The sequence below is a fragment of the Taeniopygia guttata genome, chromosome 22 (assembly GCF_048771995.1).
Source record: "Taeniopygia guttata chromosome 22, bTaeGut7.mat, whole genome shotgun sequence".
NCBI classification, from domain to species: domain Eukaryota; kingdom Metazoa; phylum Chordata; class Aves; order Passeriformes; family Estrildidae; genus Taeniopygia; species Taeniopygia guttata.
Window position 1 is genome coordinate 2326864 of NC_133047.1, and position 19248 is coordinate 2346111.

The window sequence follows — 19248 nt, forward strand, 5'->3', positions numbered from 1 at the left end:
TGGAGAGGGACGGAACTGGAATGGAGAGGGACAGAACTGGGAATGGAGAGAGACGGAACTGGGATGGAGAGGGAGGGAACTGGGATGGAGAGGGACAGAATTGGGATGGAGAGGGACAGAACTGGGATGGAGAGGGACAGAACTGGGAATGGACAGGGATGGAACTGGGATGGAGAGGGACGGAACTGGGAATGGAGAAGGACAGAACTGGGATGGAGAGGGACAGAACTGGGATGGAGAGGGACGGAACTGGGAATGGAGAGGGACAGAAATGGGATGGAGAGAGAGGGAACTGGGAATGGAGAGGGACGGAACTGGGATGGAGAGGGACGGAACTGGGATGGAGAGGGACGGAATTGGGATGGAGAGGGACGGAACTGGGATGGAGAGGGACGGAACTGGGAATGGAGAGGGACGGAACCGGGAATGGAGAGGGACGGAACTGGGATGAGGGAGAAGAGCCAGGACAGGCCGAGAGGAGCTCGGACCGAGCGGGACGAGCCGAGACGGGGACGGAAAAGCCGCGATCAGGTGGGAGGAGCCGGGACGGGGCGGGACGATCCAGGACAGGGCAGGAGGAGCCGGGACCGGGCGGGAGGAGCCGGGGCCGGGAAGGAGGAGCCGGGATCGAGCAGGAGGAGCCAGGACCGGGAAGGAGGAGCCGGGGCCGGGAAGGAGGAGCCGGGACGGGGCGGGAGGAGCCGGGATCGAGCGGGAGGAGCCGGGATCGAGCAGGAGGAGCCGGGACGGGGCGGGAGGAGCCGGGGCCGGGAAGGAGGAGCCGGGACCGGGAAGGAGGAGCCGGGACCGGGAAGGAGGAGCCGGGACCGGGAAGGAGGAGCCGGGGCCGGGAAGGAGGAGCCGGGATCGAGCAGGAGGAGCCGGGGCCGGGAAGGAGGAGCCGGGATCGAGCAGGAGGAGCCGGGGCCGGGAAGGAGGAGCCGGGGCCGGGCGCAGGCGCCCCGCCGGTATCCGCTGCTCGGCCGGGCCTGGCGGTGAGGACGCGGGGGGACCCCGGACCGGGCGGGCGGAGCCTGGGGGGACACCGGGGGGACACCGGGGTGCGGGGGGTGCGGGGATGGGGGCGATGGGGGGTTCGGGGGTGGGATGATGATGATGATGGTGATGATGATGATGGGGACAGGAGGCAGCACGTGGCGCTGGGGGTGCGCTGGGAGAAGGGGGGCAGGGGGATGCAGGGAGCGGGGCGGGGGGCTGGGGGTGTCCTGGAAAGGGGGTAAGGGGATGCAGAGGTGCTGAGGATGGCCAGGCTGGGGGGATGCCCAGGGCGAGGGGGGATTTGGGGATGCCCAGGGCGGAGGGGATTTGGGGATGCCCAGGGCGAGGGGGAATTTGGGGATGCCCAGGGCGAGGGGGGATTTGGGGATGCCCAGGGCGGGGGGGAATTTGGGGATGCCCAGGGCAGAGGGGATTTGGGGATGCCCAGGACGGGGGGGATTTGGGGATGCCCAGGGCGAGGGGGGATTTGGGGATGCCCAGGGCAGGGGGGATTTGGGGATGCCCAGGGCAAGGGGGGATTTGGGGATGCCCAGGGCGGGGGGGATTTGGGGATGCCCAGGGCGGGGGGGATTTGGGGATGCCCAGGGCGAGGGGGGATTTGGGGATGCCCAGGGCGGAGGGGGGATTTGGGGATGCCCAGGGCGAGGGGGAATTTGGGGATGCCCAGGGCGAGGGGGATTTGGGGATTCCCAGGGCGGGGGGGATTTGGGGATGCCCAGGGCAGGGGGGAAATTTGGGGATGCCCAGGGCAGGGGGGATTTGGGGATGCCCAGGGCGAGGGGGGATTTGGGGATGCCCAGGGCAGGGGGGATTTGGGGATGCCCAGGGCGAGGGGGGATTTGGGGATGCCCAGGGCGAGGGGGGATTTGGGGATGCCCAGGGCGGAGGGGATTTGGGGATGCCCAGGGCGAGGGGGGATTTGGGGATGCCCAGGGCGGGGGGGATTTGGGGATGCCCAGGGCGGGGGGAAATTTGGGGATGCCCAGGGCAGGGGGATAACGGGGATTTGGGATTTGGGGATTTGGGGATGCCCAGGGTGGAGGGGATTTGGATTTGGGGATGCCCAGGGCGAGGGGGGATTTGGGGATGCCCAGGGTGGGGGGGGGGATTTGGGGATGCCCAGGGCGGAGGGGATTTGGGGATGCCCAGGGCAGGGGGATAACGGGGTGCAGAGGGGCGGGGGAGGTTTGTAGGGGATGCTGGGCACCCATGGGTGGGGGTTTGTGGCTGTCCCTCCCTCCACGTGTGCCCCTGTCCCCCACAGGCCGCCCCCCTCGTCGCCCTGGCGCTGCGCTCCATGGACGGCGTTTTCCTGTCGCCCAGCGAGGATGAGTTCGTGGGCAGGATCGCGGAGGAGCTGGAGCAGTTCCTGGGGCAGGGGCAGCACCAGCGGTGGGTCCCGGCCCGGGCAGGGCACCGGGCTGACCCTCCCTCCGGGCGATGCCAGCCGCAGGGATGCCCGGGGACTTGGGGCTCAGGGTTTGCATCACTTTTCTGGGGTGAAAACAGCCGCGTTTGGGTCTGGATGTGGAGATCCGCTGCTGGGATCGCTGTGGGATCTCCTCCCACGGTCACGCCTGAACTTCAGGCAGGGTTTGGGCCATGGGTGGCTTGTACAGCAGTGCTGCCCATCCTGGGCTCGCCTGGATCTGTTCCCAAATCCAGCGACCTTCGGAGCCCAATCCCGGCTGCTGGTGGCAACGCTGAGATCCCTGCCAGCTTGTCACCACCTTAAATATTTGTTTTGGTGCTTTTTTTTTTTATAAAATGTTTGGCAAAGAAATTCCTCGTGCCCTTGTCAAACGCTCGGGGACAAACTGTGACAGCGGTGACGCCGGACGTGGAGTTTATTTATCCCATCTTGGTTTATTCCTGGTTTCCGTCTGGGAAATGGATTTGTAGAGAAATTTTGAAGTTTGATAGAAGGTTTATATAGTATATATTTGTATATAAATTTTGAGATAAATGTTGATTTAGAAATGTTACAGGATAAGAGAGATATTGTTAAGAGAGAAGTGAAATTAGGCTCAGCCTGGGAGGGAGGGGATCAGGAGCAGCTTTCTGCTGGTGCTTCCCAGCCTTTCCCATATGGATTCAGCAGGAACCAGAGTCCAGGCCAAGGCATTCCCAGCCTCCCCTCTCTCCATTTGATGTGTAAAATGTGTCTGGCTGCAAATCTAGGAAGGCATTAGTGCTCTTTATAATATCACCAAGTCCTGCTTGGCTTTTTTCTGATTTAAATCCCGTGCTGGGGTTAAATTTTTCCAACTTTCCCCTCCCTTCCTGCACGTTTCTGGTGCTCTGTGTCCTTTCAGAGTGCTCCTGTTCCCGCCCCTGTCCAGCCGCCTGCGGTACCTGATCCACCGCACCGTGGAAAACATGGAACTGCTGAGCAGCTTCTCGGTGGGAGAGGGCTGGAGGAGGAGGACGGTCATTTGTCACTCGGCCGTCAGGTGAGCTGTGCCTGGAATCCTGGAATGGTTTGGAAGGAACCCAAAACTCATCCCAGTGTCACCTTCTGGGGACACCTCCCACCGTCCCAGGCTGCTCCAAGCTGGCCTTGGACACCTCCAGGGATCCAGGGGCAGCCACAGCTCCTCTGGGGATTCCATCCCAGCCAGGAATTCCTTCCCAAAATCCCATCCATCCCTGCTCTCTGGCACTGGAAGCCATTCCCTGCGTCCTGTCCCTCCAGGCCTTGTCCCCAGTCCCTCTCCAGCTCTCCTGGAGTCCCTTCAGGCTCTGGAAGGGCTCTGAGCTCTGCCTGGAGCATTCCCAGCTCTCCCTGGAGCATTCCCAGCTCTCCCTGGAGCATTCCCAGCTCTCCCAGCCTGGCTCAGCCAGGCTCCAGCCCTTGGATCAGGCACAAAGTCACCGTGTCCCATTTAAGTCTCCATTCCCAGCGGCACCTCCCAGACCCTAAGGAACAGCGAGATTTTCCCTTTGGGAATTTGCTCCTCCTTTTCCTCTGGCAAACCCCACACCCCTGGGTTTCCCCAGCTCCCCTCTTGTCGGAATCTGTGGGTATTGGTGATTCTGAGATTGTAGAAAGTCTCTGTCTGTCAGCCCCGCTGCCAAAGCAGAAGCCATAATTGGTCTGTGCTGTTTCAAGGTTGTTTATTCTGTTTATCTCTAACATGTTCTGCTGCCCTGCCGCAGCTCTGTCCTGCAGGGCAGCGTGTGGGGCTCTGCCCTCAGTGGGATGGTACAAACATTAAATACCACAAACTACCTGTGCTGGATTTACAATAACGTGCCAATATCTGTCACCTACGTTGGACAGTGTGTCCCCAGCCTGAACCAACAGAAAAATGCCAACACCACAGTGAAACATGGAGGGCATGAAGAAGGAGAAAAAGGACAAGGCACACCCAATTCCTCCATCTTGTCCCCTTTGAACCCCTTATCTAGAATCCTAAAATTTTACTTTTGCACCCGTGCCACACTTAATTATTACTTATATCAAACACTCAGAGCTGGTAATTGATCCTGTAAGATTGAAAACTCTTTTCCATGGGCAGAGATCACAGCCAGTGTCTCTGGGGGCTCTGTCCAGGGGGGTCCCAGTGCAGCCAGAGGGATGCTCTGGGTTCCCACACCCTCTCACCATCCCTTCCTTCCCAGGCTTCCCAGCGAGGCCCCGAGTGACCCAAAGCCCGGGAGTGGCTCGGCGCGGCCGCAGCGCCCAGCACAGCCCTGGGGCCGGGGCGGGCGCGGGGCGCGGCTGCGGCACCCCGGGGACACCCACGGGGACAGCGCCCGCGCCTCCGTGGGCTCGGGCAGGATCACCAGGCCGCCCAGGAAGAAGCCAGACAAAGCCCTGTACGTGCCCAGAGGGATCTCCCAAAGGAAAAAGGCGAATTGGAGGGAGAGGGAGGCAGAGCCCGACGGGGATGCGGCACCAGGAGGGGAAAACTGCCCCAGGAATTCCATGCGGGACACCCAGCAGGAGCTGGGCAGGGCTGGAGACAGCCCTGGGAAGCAGCAGGAGGAGCCTGAGGGTGTCCCAGGAAACGGCAGCGCTGAGCATCCTCCGTGTGATGAGAAGGTGCCGAAGGATTTCGGGAATAGCCACGATTCCTGTGAGCAGGAAAGCCGGGATAAGGACTGTTCCCATTCCCCGACTGCTGCACACAACAAACACCCACCCGAAGCAGCAGAGCAGGAATCCAGCCACGCCAGCACTGCCATTCCAGAGGGCAGCGAGTTCCAGGGCCAGCTGCAGGAGGAGAAGCAATCCAGGCGGGATTCCGGAGGGTCGGAGCATGGGAAAGGGTCCAGCCCTTTGGAGAACCACGGTGGCAGCAGGACAGAGCTGGGTGGGACAGAGCTGACCACGGGAGCCCATCCTGGGTCAGAGCTGACCACCAGAGCCCAGCCTGGCTCAGACCAGCCCATGGCAGTGACAGCCCCAGCCCTGGCAGAGTCCTCACTGCTGGAAACGCAGAGCCTGGAGAGCAGCAGGAACCGATCCCCGGCAGAGCAGGATTCCAGGAGTGCTGAGGAAGGCAGGGGTGATCTCGGTGAGCAGGGGAGCCCCAGCGCCGGCCAGGTGGAGCAGAAACCCCTCCAGAAGGTTCTAGAAGGCCCAGGTGAGGCTCTGGCTGCTCCTGAGCTGCTCCGTGGCGAAGATCCCAGTGCTCCAGGGCGGATCTGCCGCAGGAAGGTGCCCGGGGAGGAAGAGGAGGACAAGGAACGCTCGGATGTGGCCGAGGCGCTGTGGAGGGGCCTGGATTTGGCTGCAGGGGACAGGGAGGGGACGAGGCAGAGCGGCCTCGAGGACGACTGCACAGCAGAGCTCCTGGCAGAGGTGATTGGAGGGAAGATTTGGGGAAAGAGGGGAAGGAAGTGCTCCCTGGAGGAGATTCCGTGTCCTGGGTGGAAGGAATTGCTCCCTGGAGGAGATTCCATGTTCTGGGAGGAAGGAATTGCTCCTGGAGGAGATTCCGTGTCCTGGGAGGAGATTCCATGTCCTGGGTGGAAGGAATTGCTCCCTGGAGGAGATTCCATGTCCTGGGTGGAAGGAATTGCTCCCTGGAGGAGATTCCATGTTCTGGGAGGAGATTCCATGTCCTGGGTGGAAGGAATTGCTCCCTGGAGGAGATTCCATGTTCTGGGAGGAGATTCCATGTCCTGGGTGGAAGGAATTGCTCCCTGGAGGAGATTCCATGTTCTGGGTGGAAGGAATTGCTCCCTGGAGGAGATTCCATGTTCTGGGAGGAGATTCCGTGTCCTGGGTGGAAGGAATTGCTCCCTGGTGGAGATTCCATGTTCTGGGTGGAAGGAATTGCTCCCTGGAGGAGATTCCGTGTCCTGGGTGGAAGGAATTGCTCCCTGGAGGAGATTCCATGTTCTGGGAGGAGATTCCATGTTCTGGGTGGAAGGAATTGCTCCTGGAGGAGATTCCGTGTCCTGGAAGGAGATTCCATGTCCTGGGTGGAAGGAATTGCTCCCTGGAGGAGATTCCATGTTCTGGGAGGAGATTCCGTGTCTTGGGTGGAAGGAGTTGCTCCCTGGAGGAGATTCCATGTCCTGGGTAGAAGGAATTGCTCCCTGGAGGGGATTCCGTGTCCTGGGTGGAGATTCCATGTCCTGGGTGGAAGGAATTGCTCCCTGGAGGAGATTCCGTGTCCTGGGAGGAGATTCCGTGTCCTGGGGAGGAGATTCCATGTTCTGGGTGGAAGGAATTGCTCCTGGAGGATATTCCATGTTCTGGGAGGAGATTCCGTGTCCTGGGTGGAAGGAATTGCTCCCTGGAGGAGATTCCATGTCCTGGAAGGAGATTCCGTGTCCTGGGTGGTGCAGGTGGGGTTGGAGTGGCCGAGGTGAGGATTGGCCGCTATGGGGATGAAGCTCCAGCCTGGTTTGTGGTTTTTATTTTTCAATCCTTGCTCCGGATCCCCCCAGATCGTCGGGAATCTGACGGTGAAGGACATCAGCATCGAGAGGATCAGCGTGGATTATTCCGGCTACGGAGAGGCCCAGGTCAGCGAGGGGGACTTGGGCCACGTCACCGAGATCTACGACTTCCCCTCCTCCCTGAAAACCGAGGATCTGATGGAAATGTTCTCCGATTTCCAGTGAGTAACTCGGGAGCCTGAGCACGGCAGGAGCGCAGTCAGCCTGGGACTGGCAGCGCGTCCTGGGTTTGAGTCTCACCTTCCCTCTCCCCGTGCCTGAAAGGGGCTTTTCCTGTGATTTAGTCCTGGTTTAAAGCCCAGCAGGACTCTGGCACCCAAATTGTGGATTTTAATTTCACTTTCCCCTCTCCATGTGCCTCAAAGGAGCTTTTCCTGCAACTTAATCCTGGTTTAAAGCCCAGCTTTACTCCAGGGCTCTGACACCCAAATTGTGGATTTTAATTTCACCTCTGTGTTCCTGCAGTTTAGTCCTGGTTTAAAGCCCAGCTTTTCTCCAGGGCTCTGGCACCCAAATTCTGAATTTTAGTTTCACCTCTGTGTGCCTGCAGTTTAATCCTCGTTTAAAGCCCAGCTTTACTCCAGGGCTCTGGCACCCAAATTCTGAATTTTAGTTTCACCTCTGTGTGCCTGCAGTTTAGTCCTGGTTTAAAGCCCAGCTTTTCTCCAGGGCTCTGACACCCAAATTGTGGATTTTAGTTGCACCTCTGTGTGCCTCAAAGGAGTTTTTCCTGCAATTTAATCCTGGTTTAAAGCCCAGCAGGGCTCTGGCACCCAAATTGTGGATTTTAATTTCACCTTCCCCTCTCTGTGTGCCTGAAAGGAGCTTTTCCTGCAGTTTAGTCCTGGTTTAAAGCCCAGCTTTACTCCAGGGCTCTGGCACCCAAATTGTGGATTTTAGTTTCAACTCTGTGTGCCTCAAAAGAGTTTTTCCTGCAATTTAATCCTGGTTTAAAGCCCAGTTTTACTCCAGGGCTCTGGCACCCAAATTCTGGATTTTAGTTTCACCTTCCCCTCTCCGTGTGCCTGAAAGGGGCTTTTCCTGCAAGTTAATCCTGGTTTAAAGCCCAGCTTTACTCCAGGGCTCTGGCACCCAAATTCTGGATTTTAGTTTCACCTTCCCCTCTCTGTGTGCCTGAAAGGAGTTTTTCCTGCGATTTCATCCTGGTTTAAAGCCCAGCAGGACTCTGACACCCAATTTGTGGATTTTAATTTCACTTTCCCCTCTCCCTGTGCCTCAAAGGAGCTTTTCCTGCAATATATTCCTGGTTTAAAGTCTCTTTATGAGATTTCACCCCAAAATCACCTCATAAATCCCTTGTTTTTTACTTTTGTGCCTGGGAAAAACCTCAGAAATGTCAATATTTTGGTGCTGGAAGCCAACCCCTGAAACGGAGGTTGGGCTTGAGAAGAAAAGCAGATTTTTGGGGTAATTTCACATTGTGGCCCCAAAAAGGGCACACTTAACATCCTTTTTCCTTCTTTTCCTGCCTTTCTCCCCATTTAAAATGGGATTAATGTTTTGGGAAACACCAAAAAACACTGAAACCCCTCCTGGGGCTGCTGGGTTTTATTGGGACTTGGTTTTTCTTGACATTAATTGAAATTATTCTCTTTTCTTGCAGCGAGAGCGGCTTCAAAATCCAGTGGGTGGATGATACCCACGCCCTGGGAATCTTCTCCAGCCTCTCCGCAGGTATTTGGGGTGGGATGGAGGCACCCACAGCTCCCAGTCCCTTCCCAGTAATAATATATTATATATATAATTAATATATTATATTAATTAATATTACTATAATAATTAATATTATATAATATATAATATATATAAAATGTAATAATGTATAATATATATCATATAAATCCCACTGCAAACTGAAAACCGGTTTGCAGTGGGATTTATATGATATACAGTATATATTATTACATTTTATATATTATTACATATTTATATTATGTACTGTATATTTATATAAATATATTATCTGATAATAATAGAATTATAATCTAATAATCTGATTTTTTTGGGGTTAGTTCCAGCACTTTGTGTTTCTTGCAGCGTCCCATGCAGGACGAATAGGAGAGGCAGAGGAATATTCCCTGTGCCCAACATATAATCTGATAATAATCTAATTATGTATTTATAAATATAAATTTAAAATATAATTATATATTATGTATAATAATATATAATATATAATATAAAATTTATTATAATATATGATATATTATGTATAATAATATATAATATATAATATGCAATTTATAATAATATATAACAATATATAAATATATAATATATACAATATACTATAAAATGTATGTATATAATTTATAATATATAAAATATTATATCTAATAATATAATAATGTATTATTTATATAATATTATATATTATATATTACATATATTATTCTATATTCTATATTCTATATTCTATTGTCTATATTATATATTATATATTATATATTATATATTATATATTATATATTATATATTATATATTATATATCAATATAAATATATTATTATCTGATAGTAATTTGATTACAATCTAATAATCTGATTTTTGGGTTTAATTCTGGTCCTTTTGTTCCTTGCAGTGTCCCAAGCAGGATGAACATTCCCAGCGTTCCATAATCTGATTTTTGGGGTTAATTCTGGCCCTTTTGTTCCCTGCAGTGTCCCAAGCAGGATGAACGTTCCCAGGGTGCCATAATCTGATTTTTGGGGTTAATTCTGGCCCTTTTGTTCCCTGCAGCATCCCAAGCAGGATGAATGTTCCCAGGGTACCATAATCTGATTTTTGGGGTTAATTTTGGCCCTTTTGTTCCTGCAGCATCCCAGGCAGGATGAGCATTCCCAGGGTTCCATAATCTGAATTTTGGGGTTAATTCTGCCCTTTTTTCCCCTGCAGCATCCCAGGCCCTGGGCCGCCGCTACCCCTGCCTGCGGATCCGGCCCCTGATCCACGCCTCCAAACAGGCCAAGCTCAAGGCGCTCCAGAGACCAAGTAAGGGCCCAAATTGCCCAAATTCCCAAATTTCCCAAATTCCCAAATTTCCCAAATTGCCTAAATTCCCCCCATTTTTCTTGTATTTCCCGCTCCTGACTGCTCCAGGTGACAAATTCCCATTCAGGACCAGTTATTTGTCCGATTGGATTTCTTGGCACTGAGCTGTGCTGTGGAATTCTGCTGGAATTCAGATTGAATTTTTATTTTATTTTATTTTATTTTTGGTGTAATTTGCTGCTCTTTTGGGCAGTTGGAAGGGAAGGGTTGTGCTGGAATTGGGATTTTTTGGGAGGTAAAGCATCCAATTCCCCAGGAATTTTCTCTTCCCTCTCCCCCTGGCAGTCCAAAGGAGACAAACCCAATCTTGTGGTTGGCATAATTTTATTCAGGAAGGAGAAATGGTGAAGCTGAGCCATGAACATCAGTGGATTGATTACCATTGATTGATTATTGATTGATTTCATTGCCTTTCAATCAGATTGATCAGGTCCAGTTGCCACAGGAAAGCAAAGCAGCAGCAGAGACTCTGAACCAACAATTCCTGGGATTTTCCAACTGCAGTCAGAATAAATTCCAATTTTAATGCTTTAAAGGGACACTGTCACAGTGACCAATTCCTGAGTTTCAGCACTGCTGCATTTAAATGAAACATCCAAAAATTCGCTTTATTTGCATCTCCCCTTCATCTGTTTTTTCATTTATTCACTATTCTGAATCAGGTTAAATGAAAATATAATTATTTTTAATTTATTATTAATTAATTAATAATTAAATAGAATAATTAAACATCAATCCTGTTGGTATCCAGTTTCAATTGATTATTTTCCAAACACAAATTTGTATTAGAATTAGCTGACAGTGTCTCTTTTAAATTTTTTTTAAATTACGTTTTTTTCCTTTAATGAATGAAACTTCTGGAAAAACAAAGCCCCCCTTGCTGTGTAGGTAACAACTTCAAATTGATATAGGATTGATTCATTAATCCCCAAATCCAAATTATTGTGAACTTGGTGAAATTTTGGTGGATTTCCTTGCAGATGGAATTGCAGCCATCCAAAAAAAAAAAAAAATGGAGGGCACTGACCAAGGGGCTTCCCAAATAATCTGAAATATTTAGATATAATTTAAAATGCAGATTTTTTTGTTTTAAATTTTCTTTGCTGTTTTCCAAGGATTTTGGCAGCTGGTTTTGAGGAGTTTCAGTTGGATAAATGGATAAATTGCCTGGGTTTTTCCAGGCATGGAAAGGGATGGGATGTTGGGAATTTGACCAGGAAGAATTCCTGGATTTTCCACACAGCAGAAGAACCCTGAACCTTTATGCTGACCAAACCCACTGAAAACTGTGGAATTCCATCCTGAAAAAAAAACCAAAAACCAATTTATTCACCGAGACAGAAAGATTTGATGTCGATAAACGAATAAAACAGCGGGGAAAAAAAAAGCTGATTTTTTTTTGGGCTTTAACCACGAATTTCTCCTTGACCAAGGCATAGCTGGGTAAATTTTTTTCCCATTTTTCCCAATTTTTTCCCTAGAATTGCTCCAGCTGGGGAAGGAGAGGCCGCAGACGGACACGGCAGTGGCCAGGAGACTCGTGTCCCACGCCCTGGGCTGGAGGCACAGGCAGCACGAGGCCGCAGGGAATGAAGTTTTCCAGCCAGAATCCTTGGATCAGGAGGAATAATCCCAAAAAAACCCCCCAAAAAACGGCTGTAAAGATGAGCATGGCTGTGCTATTAAATGCATGCAGAGCAGGCAGCGCCACGGGGGTGTTCCTTTAGGGATCAGCTTGGGAAAGTTGGGAATGGGAATTCTTGTTGGGTTTGTTTGGTTTTTTTTTGGTTTTGGAGCCCTGGGAAGCGCTGGAATTCTTTGTTGGGTGTTTCAAAGCGTCTGGGGTGCCTGCAGGAATGAGGTGGTTTCTTTATTCCTTATTCCTGCTCTGTTTTCCAACAAAAAGTAGGCATTAAGAGTAAGAAAATTGGAATTTTTTGGGGCCAAAATTCAACTCTTAAAACAAGGGCAGGAGTTCAAAAATCTGTTCCACGTTTGTTGTAATGTTGCTGTTCAGATATCCCAGAAAACTGACAGGAAGTGGATTCAAGTTTTAGGGAATTCTTTCCTTATTTATAGAGTTTCAAAAGCCTGAACTTCCCTGTTGAGGAAAGTTGGGATCTGCTCATTAGGGAAAAAAAAAAACCTCCAGAATTTGCCTGTGCTGATGTGCCCAGAGCTGGGTTTAAAATGAGCTTTCACCCCCATTCCAAGCTCTGCTGGTGCTCCAGTCTGGGATTCTGAGGAAGAACTGGAATTTTCCAATTGCCAGGAGGTCAAAACCCCTTTGCCAGCTGGAGAAATGACAAATACTCAAAATATTTCTGCATTTTTAAGCCTCACAAACATCCCTGTGGGGTGGGGTTTGGGGGAAGCTTGCAGCCAGTTGGAATCCCTGTGGAATCAGCTGGAATTCCAGGTAACTTTGATTGTAGGAGAGGCAGAAAACCCCCAAACTTCCAGGAATTCTGAGGAGAAATACACCAAGGCCTTCTAAAGTGATTTTTTTTCTTTTTCCAGGGAAAAGGTTTTTATTGGAGCTCTGTAGCAAAGTGTGTCCTCAAACAAACAGAGGAGAACTGGGAATTCCCACAGAGGCAGAAATTCCCTCTGCAAGGTGCACAAGGATAATTCATCCTTGGAAAGAAAAGATGGAATATCCAGGCAGGAGGTGATCCTTGGATGGGCACAGCAGCTGGTGGCTGGAGGATCCCTGTGGGATGGGAATTCCCAACCCAGAGGCCTCATCCTTGGGAATCTGCAGAGTTCTGGGTGCTGAGGGATTGGTTCAGGGAGCTTTGGGAGATTCCCTGTGAAATTCCACATGAAATTCCCTGTGAAATTTCCACGTTCTGCGTTTGCTCCCCTCCGGAGCGTTGGATCCAAGTGTTTCACTGCAGTATTAAATTCAGCTTTACACTGTTCTGCTCACAAAAAGCTGCTCCTTTTTTCCTTTTTTTTTTAAAAAACCAAAAAATTCCTTCTATTTCCTTGCTAAACTGAGTCAGTGCTGAGGAGGAGTGCAGGAAGCAGCAGCACAAACGGGCATCGGGCGTGGAAAAGAGCTGAAAATTCCCAAATAATGCCTTGGAAATGAAGGATGAAGGCACTTCTGGGTGGTTGGCACCCAACCTGAGGCGAGGAGTGCTGCAAAATGTGGGAGGAATCGTTGGGATGGTGAAGAGCTGGAGCTGAGGAGAGCTGGAATTGCAGGAGGCACCGAGGGGTGCCTGAGCACCTAAACTGGGGAGGGAGAGGCTTCTTCAGGAGTGATTCACCTGAAATTCAGAGTTTTGGAGGAGGCTGGATTTCCTGGGGTGCAGTGGTTCGGGAAGGGCCGGAGCAGGAGTCCTGGCTTCCTTAAATTAGTGGGAATTCTACCGGGCAGACACGTTGTTATTTGTGAGTCCCCTGAAGTGGTCGAACTTCTGCTCCGTCTCCTCGCTGAAGGAACCACCTGGAGAGGCCACAGGGAGAGCAGGGGGTGAGCAGAGGAGGGAAAAACCTTGGGAACATGGGGAGAGCACAGGGAAAACCTTGGGAACACAGGGAGAGCACGGGGAAAACCCTTGGGAACATGGGGAGAGCAGGGGGAAACCTTTGGGAACACAGGGAGAGCAGGGGGTGAGCAGGGGAGGGAAAACCTTGGGAATGTGGGGAAAACCTTGCGAACACAGGGAGAGTATGGGGAAAAACCTTGGGAACACAGGGAGAGCTTGGGGAAACCCTTGGGAAAACAGGGAGAGCAGGGGGTGAGCAGGGGAGGGAAAAACCTTGGGAACGTGGGGAAAACCTTGGGAACACAGAGAGAGCACGGGAAAAGCACTTGGGAACACAGGGAGAGCTTGGGAAACCCTTGGGAACATGGGGAAAACCTTGGGAACACAGGGAGAGCAGGGGGAAAAGCACTTGGGAATGTAGGGAGAGCAGGGGGAAAACCCTTGGGAACACAGGGAGAGCTTGGGGAAACCCTTGGGAACATGGGGAAAACCCTCGGGAAAACAGGGAGAGCATGGGGTGAGCAGGGGAGGGAAAAACCTTGGGAACATGGGGAAAACCTTGGGAACAGAGGGAGAGCAGGGGGAAAAGCACTTGGGAACGCAGGGAGAGCTTGGGGAAACCCTTGGGAACATGGGGAAAACCTTGGGAATACACAGAGAGCAGGGGGTGAGCAGGGGAGGGAAAAACCTTGGGAACGTGGGGAAAACCTTGGGAACAGAGGGAGAGCAGGGGGAAAAACCTTGGGAATACAGGGAGAGTATGGGGAAAATCCTTGGGAACATGGGGAAAACCTTAGGAACACAGGGAGAGCACGGGGAAAACCCTTAGGAATACAGGGAGAGCAAGGGGTGAGCAGGAGAGGGAAAAACCCTTGGGAACACAGGAAGAGCATGGGAAAAACCTTGGGAACACTGGGAGAGCATGGGAAAAACCTTAGGAACACAGGGAAAGCATGGGGAAAACCCTTGGGAACATGGGGAGAGCATGGGAAAACACTTGGGAACACTGGGAGAGCATGGGAAAACACTTGGGAATATTGGGAGGGAAAAGCTTCAGAGCAGTGGGAGAGGGGAAAACGCTTGGGATCACGGGGAGAGGGAAAAACCTTGGGAAAACAGGGAGAGCATGGGGAAAAACCCTTGGGAAAACAGGGAGAGCATGGGGAAAAACCCTTGGGAACATGGGGAAAACCCTTGGGAACACAGGGAGAGCATGGGGAAAAACCCTTGGGAACATGGACAGAGCATGGGGATGACACTTGGGAAGAGCACAGGAAAAACACCTGGGATTTTTTTAATAAATCAGCATAAGTGGGAGAGCACGAGGAAAACATTTGGGAACAGGGGGAGAGCACAGGGAAAACCCTTGGGATCACCAGGAGAGGGAAAAACCCTTGGGAACACCAGGAAAGCACAGGAAGAGCAGGGAAAAATCCTTGGGAGAGGGAAAAGCACTTGGGGAACACTGGGACTGGGCGAAACCAGCGCCCTGGAAATGAAGGTGTTAAAGGTTTGGGGTTAATTAAATGAAGTTTTAATTAAATCTTGCCCTAACTGGCACAGCCAGGAGTCCCCAGGAAGGCTGGATGTGGATTTGCAAGACTGAATTACCCAAATTTCACTGGTTTGGTGCTTAAAAAATAAAGTGAGGCCCAACAAGGCCTGTGAGGGTGTGAGGGCTCTGCTCTGAAGCAGAACCAAACTCTAATTTCTCTCTAATTAGGACAAAGTGAAAGTTAAAACCTTTGTTTTTAACCTCCCAGCTCAGCTGCAGAGCCTGTGCCACAGCTGGAATGGGCTTCACTTCCCTGAACTAGGTCACAGTCTTAATTGTGACACACAAGATGAGAATTTTCTGCTCAAATCCCAAAAAAATAATGAGAAAAATCAGTGGTTACGTGGATTTTTTTTTTTTCCCCAGGAAAAACATTCTTTGAAGAAGGGAATTTTCAGAGCTGGTTTTATTTGGAGCTGGGCAGGGAGTTGTGTTAATTCATTTTCTGTGGTAAAAACAGTCCAAAAAAGCCCCCAAGTTGATTCCATTTTAAATGGTTTTGACAATGGAATAAGCCAAATTTAAATTAGTTTGGCTTCGATATTTATTTCCATAACCAAAAGGAAAAATACCAAATGATAACATTTTAAATCATTTTTCCAAGAAAACAGAGATTTCCCTGACATTCCAGGGACATTTTAATTCCTGCCTGGTGCAGGAGGCTCTTTCCCACTGCTTTCTTTGTTCTCAAAGAGAAGCTTCGTGATCCAAAGAGATCCCAGCTCGGCAAAATAATTTGATTTTGGGAAGAAGGAATTTGCCAGGATAATAGGATTGCACCAGAGTTTTTCACAGGGGGAAAACATGGAATTCTTTGTCTGAGAGGAATCTTTGATGTGGGAGTCCGGAGCTTCCCTCTGGCTGCCCTGGGACCCTGGCAGGGGTCAGGAACCCCCCTGGACAGAGCCCCCACAGACACTGGCTGTGATCTCTGTCCATGGAAAAGAGTTTTCAATCTTACAGGATCAATTACCAGCTCTGAGTGTTTGATATAAGTAATAATTAAGTGTTGCACGGGTGCAAAAGTAAAATTTTAGGATTCTAGATGAGGGGTCCAAAGGGGACAAGATGGAGGAAATTGGGTGTGCCTTGTCCTTTTTCTCCTTCTTCATGCCCTCCATGTTTCACTGTGGTGTTGGCATTTTTCTGTTGGTTCAGGCTGGGGACACACTGTCCAACGTAGGTGACAGATATTGGCACGTTATTGTAAATCCAGCACAGGTAGTTTGTGGTATTTAATGTTTGTACCATCCCACTGAGGGCAGAGCCCCACACGCTGCCCTGCAGGACAGAGCTGCGGCAGGGCAGCAGAACATGGTAGAGATAAACAGAATAAACAACCTTGAAACAGCACAGACCAATTATGGCTTCTGCTTTGGCAACGGGGCTGACAGACAGAGACTTTCTACACTCTCAGAATCATCAATAGCTCAGATTTGGACACCCTGGAGCATGCCCGGCCCTGCTGGAGGATTCCCACCCTCACCTATGTGGCAGTTGTACATCCAGATGCGCTGCCCGTCGTAGCGGCTCCGGCACTTCATCACGTTGTTGGAATAATCCGACTCTGCCACCTCGTAGTTGGGGTTGATCACGACCTGCGGGGGTGGAAGGACAGGGGTGGGGTTGTTGAAAGGGGGATTTGGCAGGATGCAGAATCAGTTTTTGTTTTTTTTTATGGTGTTTTTTTAGAAGAAAATGAAAATATTATTTATTTTGTACAGAGAAAGGAATTATTCGAATAAATAGGGAATAAAGGCTGAGTCAGGGAATCCTGGGATAGTTGGGGTGGGAGGGATTCAAATCCGATCCAGTGCCACCCCTGCCATGGCAGGGACACCTTCCATTGTCTCAGGGGGCTCCAGCCTGGCCTTGGACACTTCCAGGGATCCAGGGGCAGCCACAGCTCCCCTGGAAATTCCATCCCAGCCCCTCCTCACCAGGAATTCCTCCCCAATATCCCACCCAAACCTCCCCTTTTCCACTGGAAGCCATTCCCTGTGTCCTGTCCCTCCATCCCTCATCCCAAATCCCTCTCCAGCTCTCCTGGAGCACCTTCAGGCCCTGGAAGGGGCTCTGAGCTCTCCCTGGAGCTTTCCCTTCTCCAGGTGAACATTCCCAGCTCTCCCTGGATCCTTCCCTTCTCCAGGTGAACATTCCCAGCTCTCCCTGGATCCTTCCCTTCTCCAGGTGAACATTCCCAATTCCCTCAGCCTTTCCTCCCAGCAGAGCTGCTCCATCTCCAATTCACCACAGCCACACCTTCCCCAACTCCCCCAAATCTCCTCCCAAACCCCCATTTTCCATTTCACACAGCTCAGACAGAAATAATTCCTCTCCTTTCCCTCCAGTGGCTGTTTTTGGACCCACAGAATTCCCCCATGGGCAGGGACTGGAGGCCTGCCCCTAATTGCTGCAAAAACCCCAAAAATGGCACCATTTAATCCCGAAATTCAGGGAATGTTGATTACATCCAGCTGCAAAGAGGAGTGCTGTGTTTTGGGGGTGTGACAACACTGTCAACAACATCAGCTGGCCTGGGCCCATCCAGGATTAGCTGGACATGGATTTTTTTAAGACTTTAATCTCCAAGCTGTGGTCGTGGGCCCTGATTTTTCCCTTGGGAGCATGTTTTGATTATCCTAGTAGATAATCCTTTATCTTTTAGGCATTTGGGAATATAATCCCTTTATAAACAGAAGTTGGAGTGTCAGATGAACAAATTTGGCAAATCCTGGATCTGATTGGTAAGAGAAAAGCAGTAGGGGTGTCACAAGTGCTGTTTGTCCCACCTGGAAGAGGTAATCCCCGGGTGGGACGTCGGTGATGTCGATCCACTGGCAGTCGATGTCGTGCCGATAAACGTCCCAGCAGCCAACTGTGATCCCCTGCTCCCCAAAATTGGCACACTCGTACTGTTTCTGCACGTCTAAAGGAGGAGAATCCAGACAAAAAGTGTTAAATCCACAGCAGAATTCCCAGAAAATTCCTGGTAGCTCCCCACAGACAGGAGCTGCCACCTTCCAACCCCAGCAGCTGGAGGCTTCTTTTGGAATTCCTCACTGGGTAGGGAGCAGAAAATGCACATTTTGGGGTTTTGGAACAGCTAAAAGTCGGGATGGAGGGAGCTGAGGGTGGAAAAGAGAATGGGGGGCATGGGGGGTTCCCATTCATGCATCATCCATCCAACTGACCCATTCCATCATCCATCCATCCATCCATCTATCCATCCATCCATCCATCCATCCATCCATCCATCCATCCATCCATCCATCATCCATCCATCCATCCATCATCCATCCATCCATCCATCCATCATCCATCCATCCATCCATCCATCCATCCATCCATCCATCCATCCATCATCCATCCATCATCCATCCATCCATCCATCCATCCATCATCCATCCATCATCCATCCATCCAATTGATCCATTCCATCATCCATCCATCATCCATCCATCCATCCATCCATCCATCATCCATCCATCATCCATCCATCCATCCATCCATCCATCCATCCATCCATCCATCCATCATCCATCCATCATCCATCCATCCATCCATCCATCCATCATCCATCCATCATCCATCCATCCAATTGATCCATTCCATCATCCATCCATCATCCATCCATCCATCCATCCATCCATCATCCATCCATCATCCATCCATCCATCCATCCATCCATCCATCCATCCATCCATCCATCCATCCATCCATCCGTCCATCCATCATCCATCCATCCATCCATCCATCATCCATCCATCATCCATCCAGGACTGGTTCCTGGCTCCTGCCAGGCCACGTTCAGCCCCTGGGAGCCGTCTCCTCCTTGGGAAGAGGACGGAATTCCCGGGACACGGGGCCCTGGCCCAGACCTGCTTCGCACTCGGTGTCCTCCAGGCAGAAGCTGGCCTTGTGTCCCTCGGCCACCTTGGTGCCGTTGAGGTTCAGGAGGTCGTAGTGGGTGAACACCTCCATGCTGTGGTAGTGCCTGTGGGGACAGACAGGGACAATTATCCCGAAGGATAATTAATTTACACCTATAATTGATTTTACTTCAATTACCAGGGCTGAAGGGCCAAGGGGAGCTGCAGGAGTGGGACAACTCCGGCCAGGAAATATTCCCTGGGGACAATCCTGTGTGGCTCCATCACCCCTCCTCTTGCTTCCTGGGA

At 51.0% G+C, this 19248-nt stretch overlaps 2 protein-coding genes across 4 annotated transcripts in view; one reads left to right on the top strand and one right to left on the bottom strand.

Annotated features, from left to right (window-relative positions):
* The first annotated feature begins 858 nt into the window (after positions 1-858).
* Positions 859-12949, top strand: R3HCC1 (R3H domain and coiled-coil containing 1). Of its 2 annotated transcripts, XM_072917607.1 has the most exons (9): positions 883-995; positions 2285-2412; positions 3336-3473; positions 4645-5830; positions 6928-7100; positions 8564-8634; positions 9857-9952; positions 11494-11670; positions 12533-12949. In XM_072917607.1, the coding sequence occupies exons 2-8, from the start codon at positions 2318-2320 to the stop codon at positions 11640-11642; spliced, it is 1908 nt and encodes a 635-aa protein (XP_072773708.1). In that variant the 5' UTR covers positions 883-995; positions 2285-2317; the 3' UTR covers positions 11643-11670; positions 12533-12949. The 2 variants fall into 2 exon arrangements, with proteins under 2 accessions (XP_072773709.1, XP_072773708.1); XM_072917608.1 differs by having other exon boundaries at positions 859-995; positions 11494-12949.
* The window catches only part of LOXL2 (lysyl oxidase like 2), a 58336-nt gene continuing 49407 nt past the window's right edge, over positions 10320-19248 (bottom strand). For both annotated transcript variants that reach the window (XM_030290038.4, XM_072917606.1), the window contains 4 exons: positions 18949-19064; positions 17860-17996; positions 16554-16665; positions 10320-13469 (listed from right to left, as the gene is read on the bottom strand). In XM_030290038.4, the coding sequence (XP_030145898.4) occupies positions 13390-13469; positions 16554-16665; positions 17860-17996; positions 18949-19064 (445 nt within the window). In that variant the 3' untranslated portion in view covers positions 10320-13389. The remainder of the gene's footprint in view (positions 13470-16553; positions 16666-17859; positions 17997-18948; positions 19065-19248) is intronic.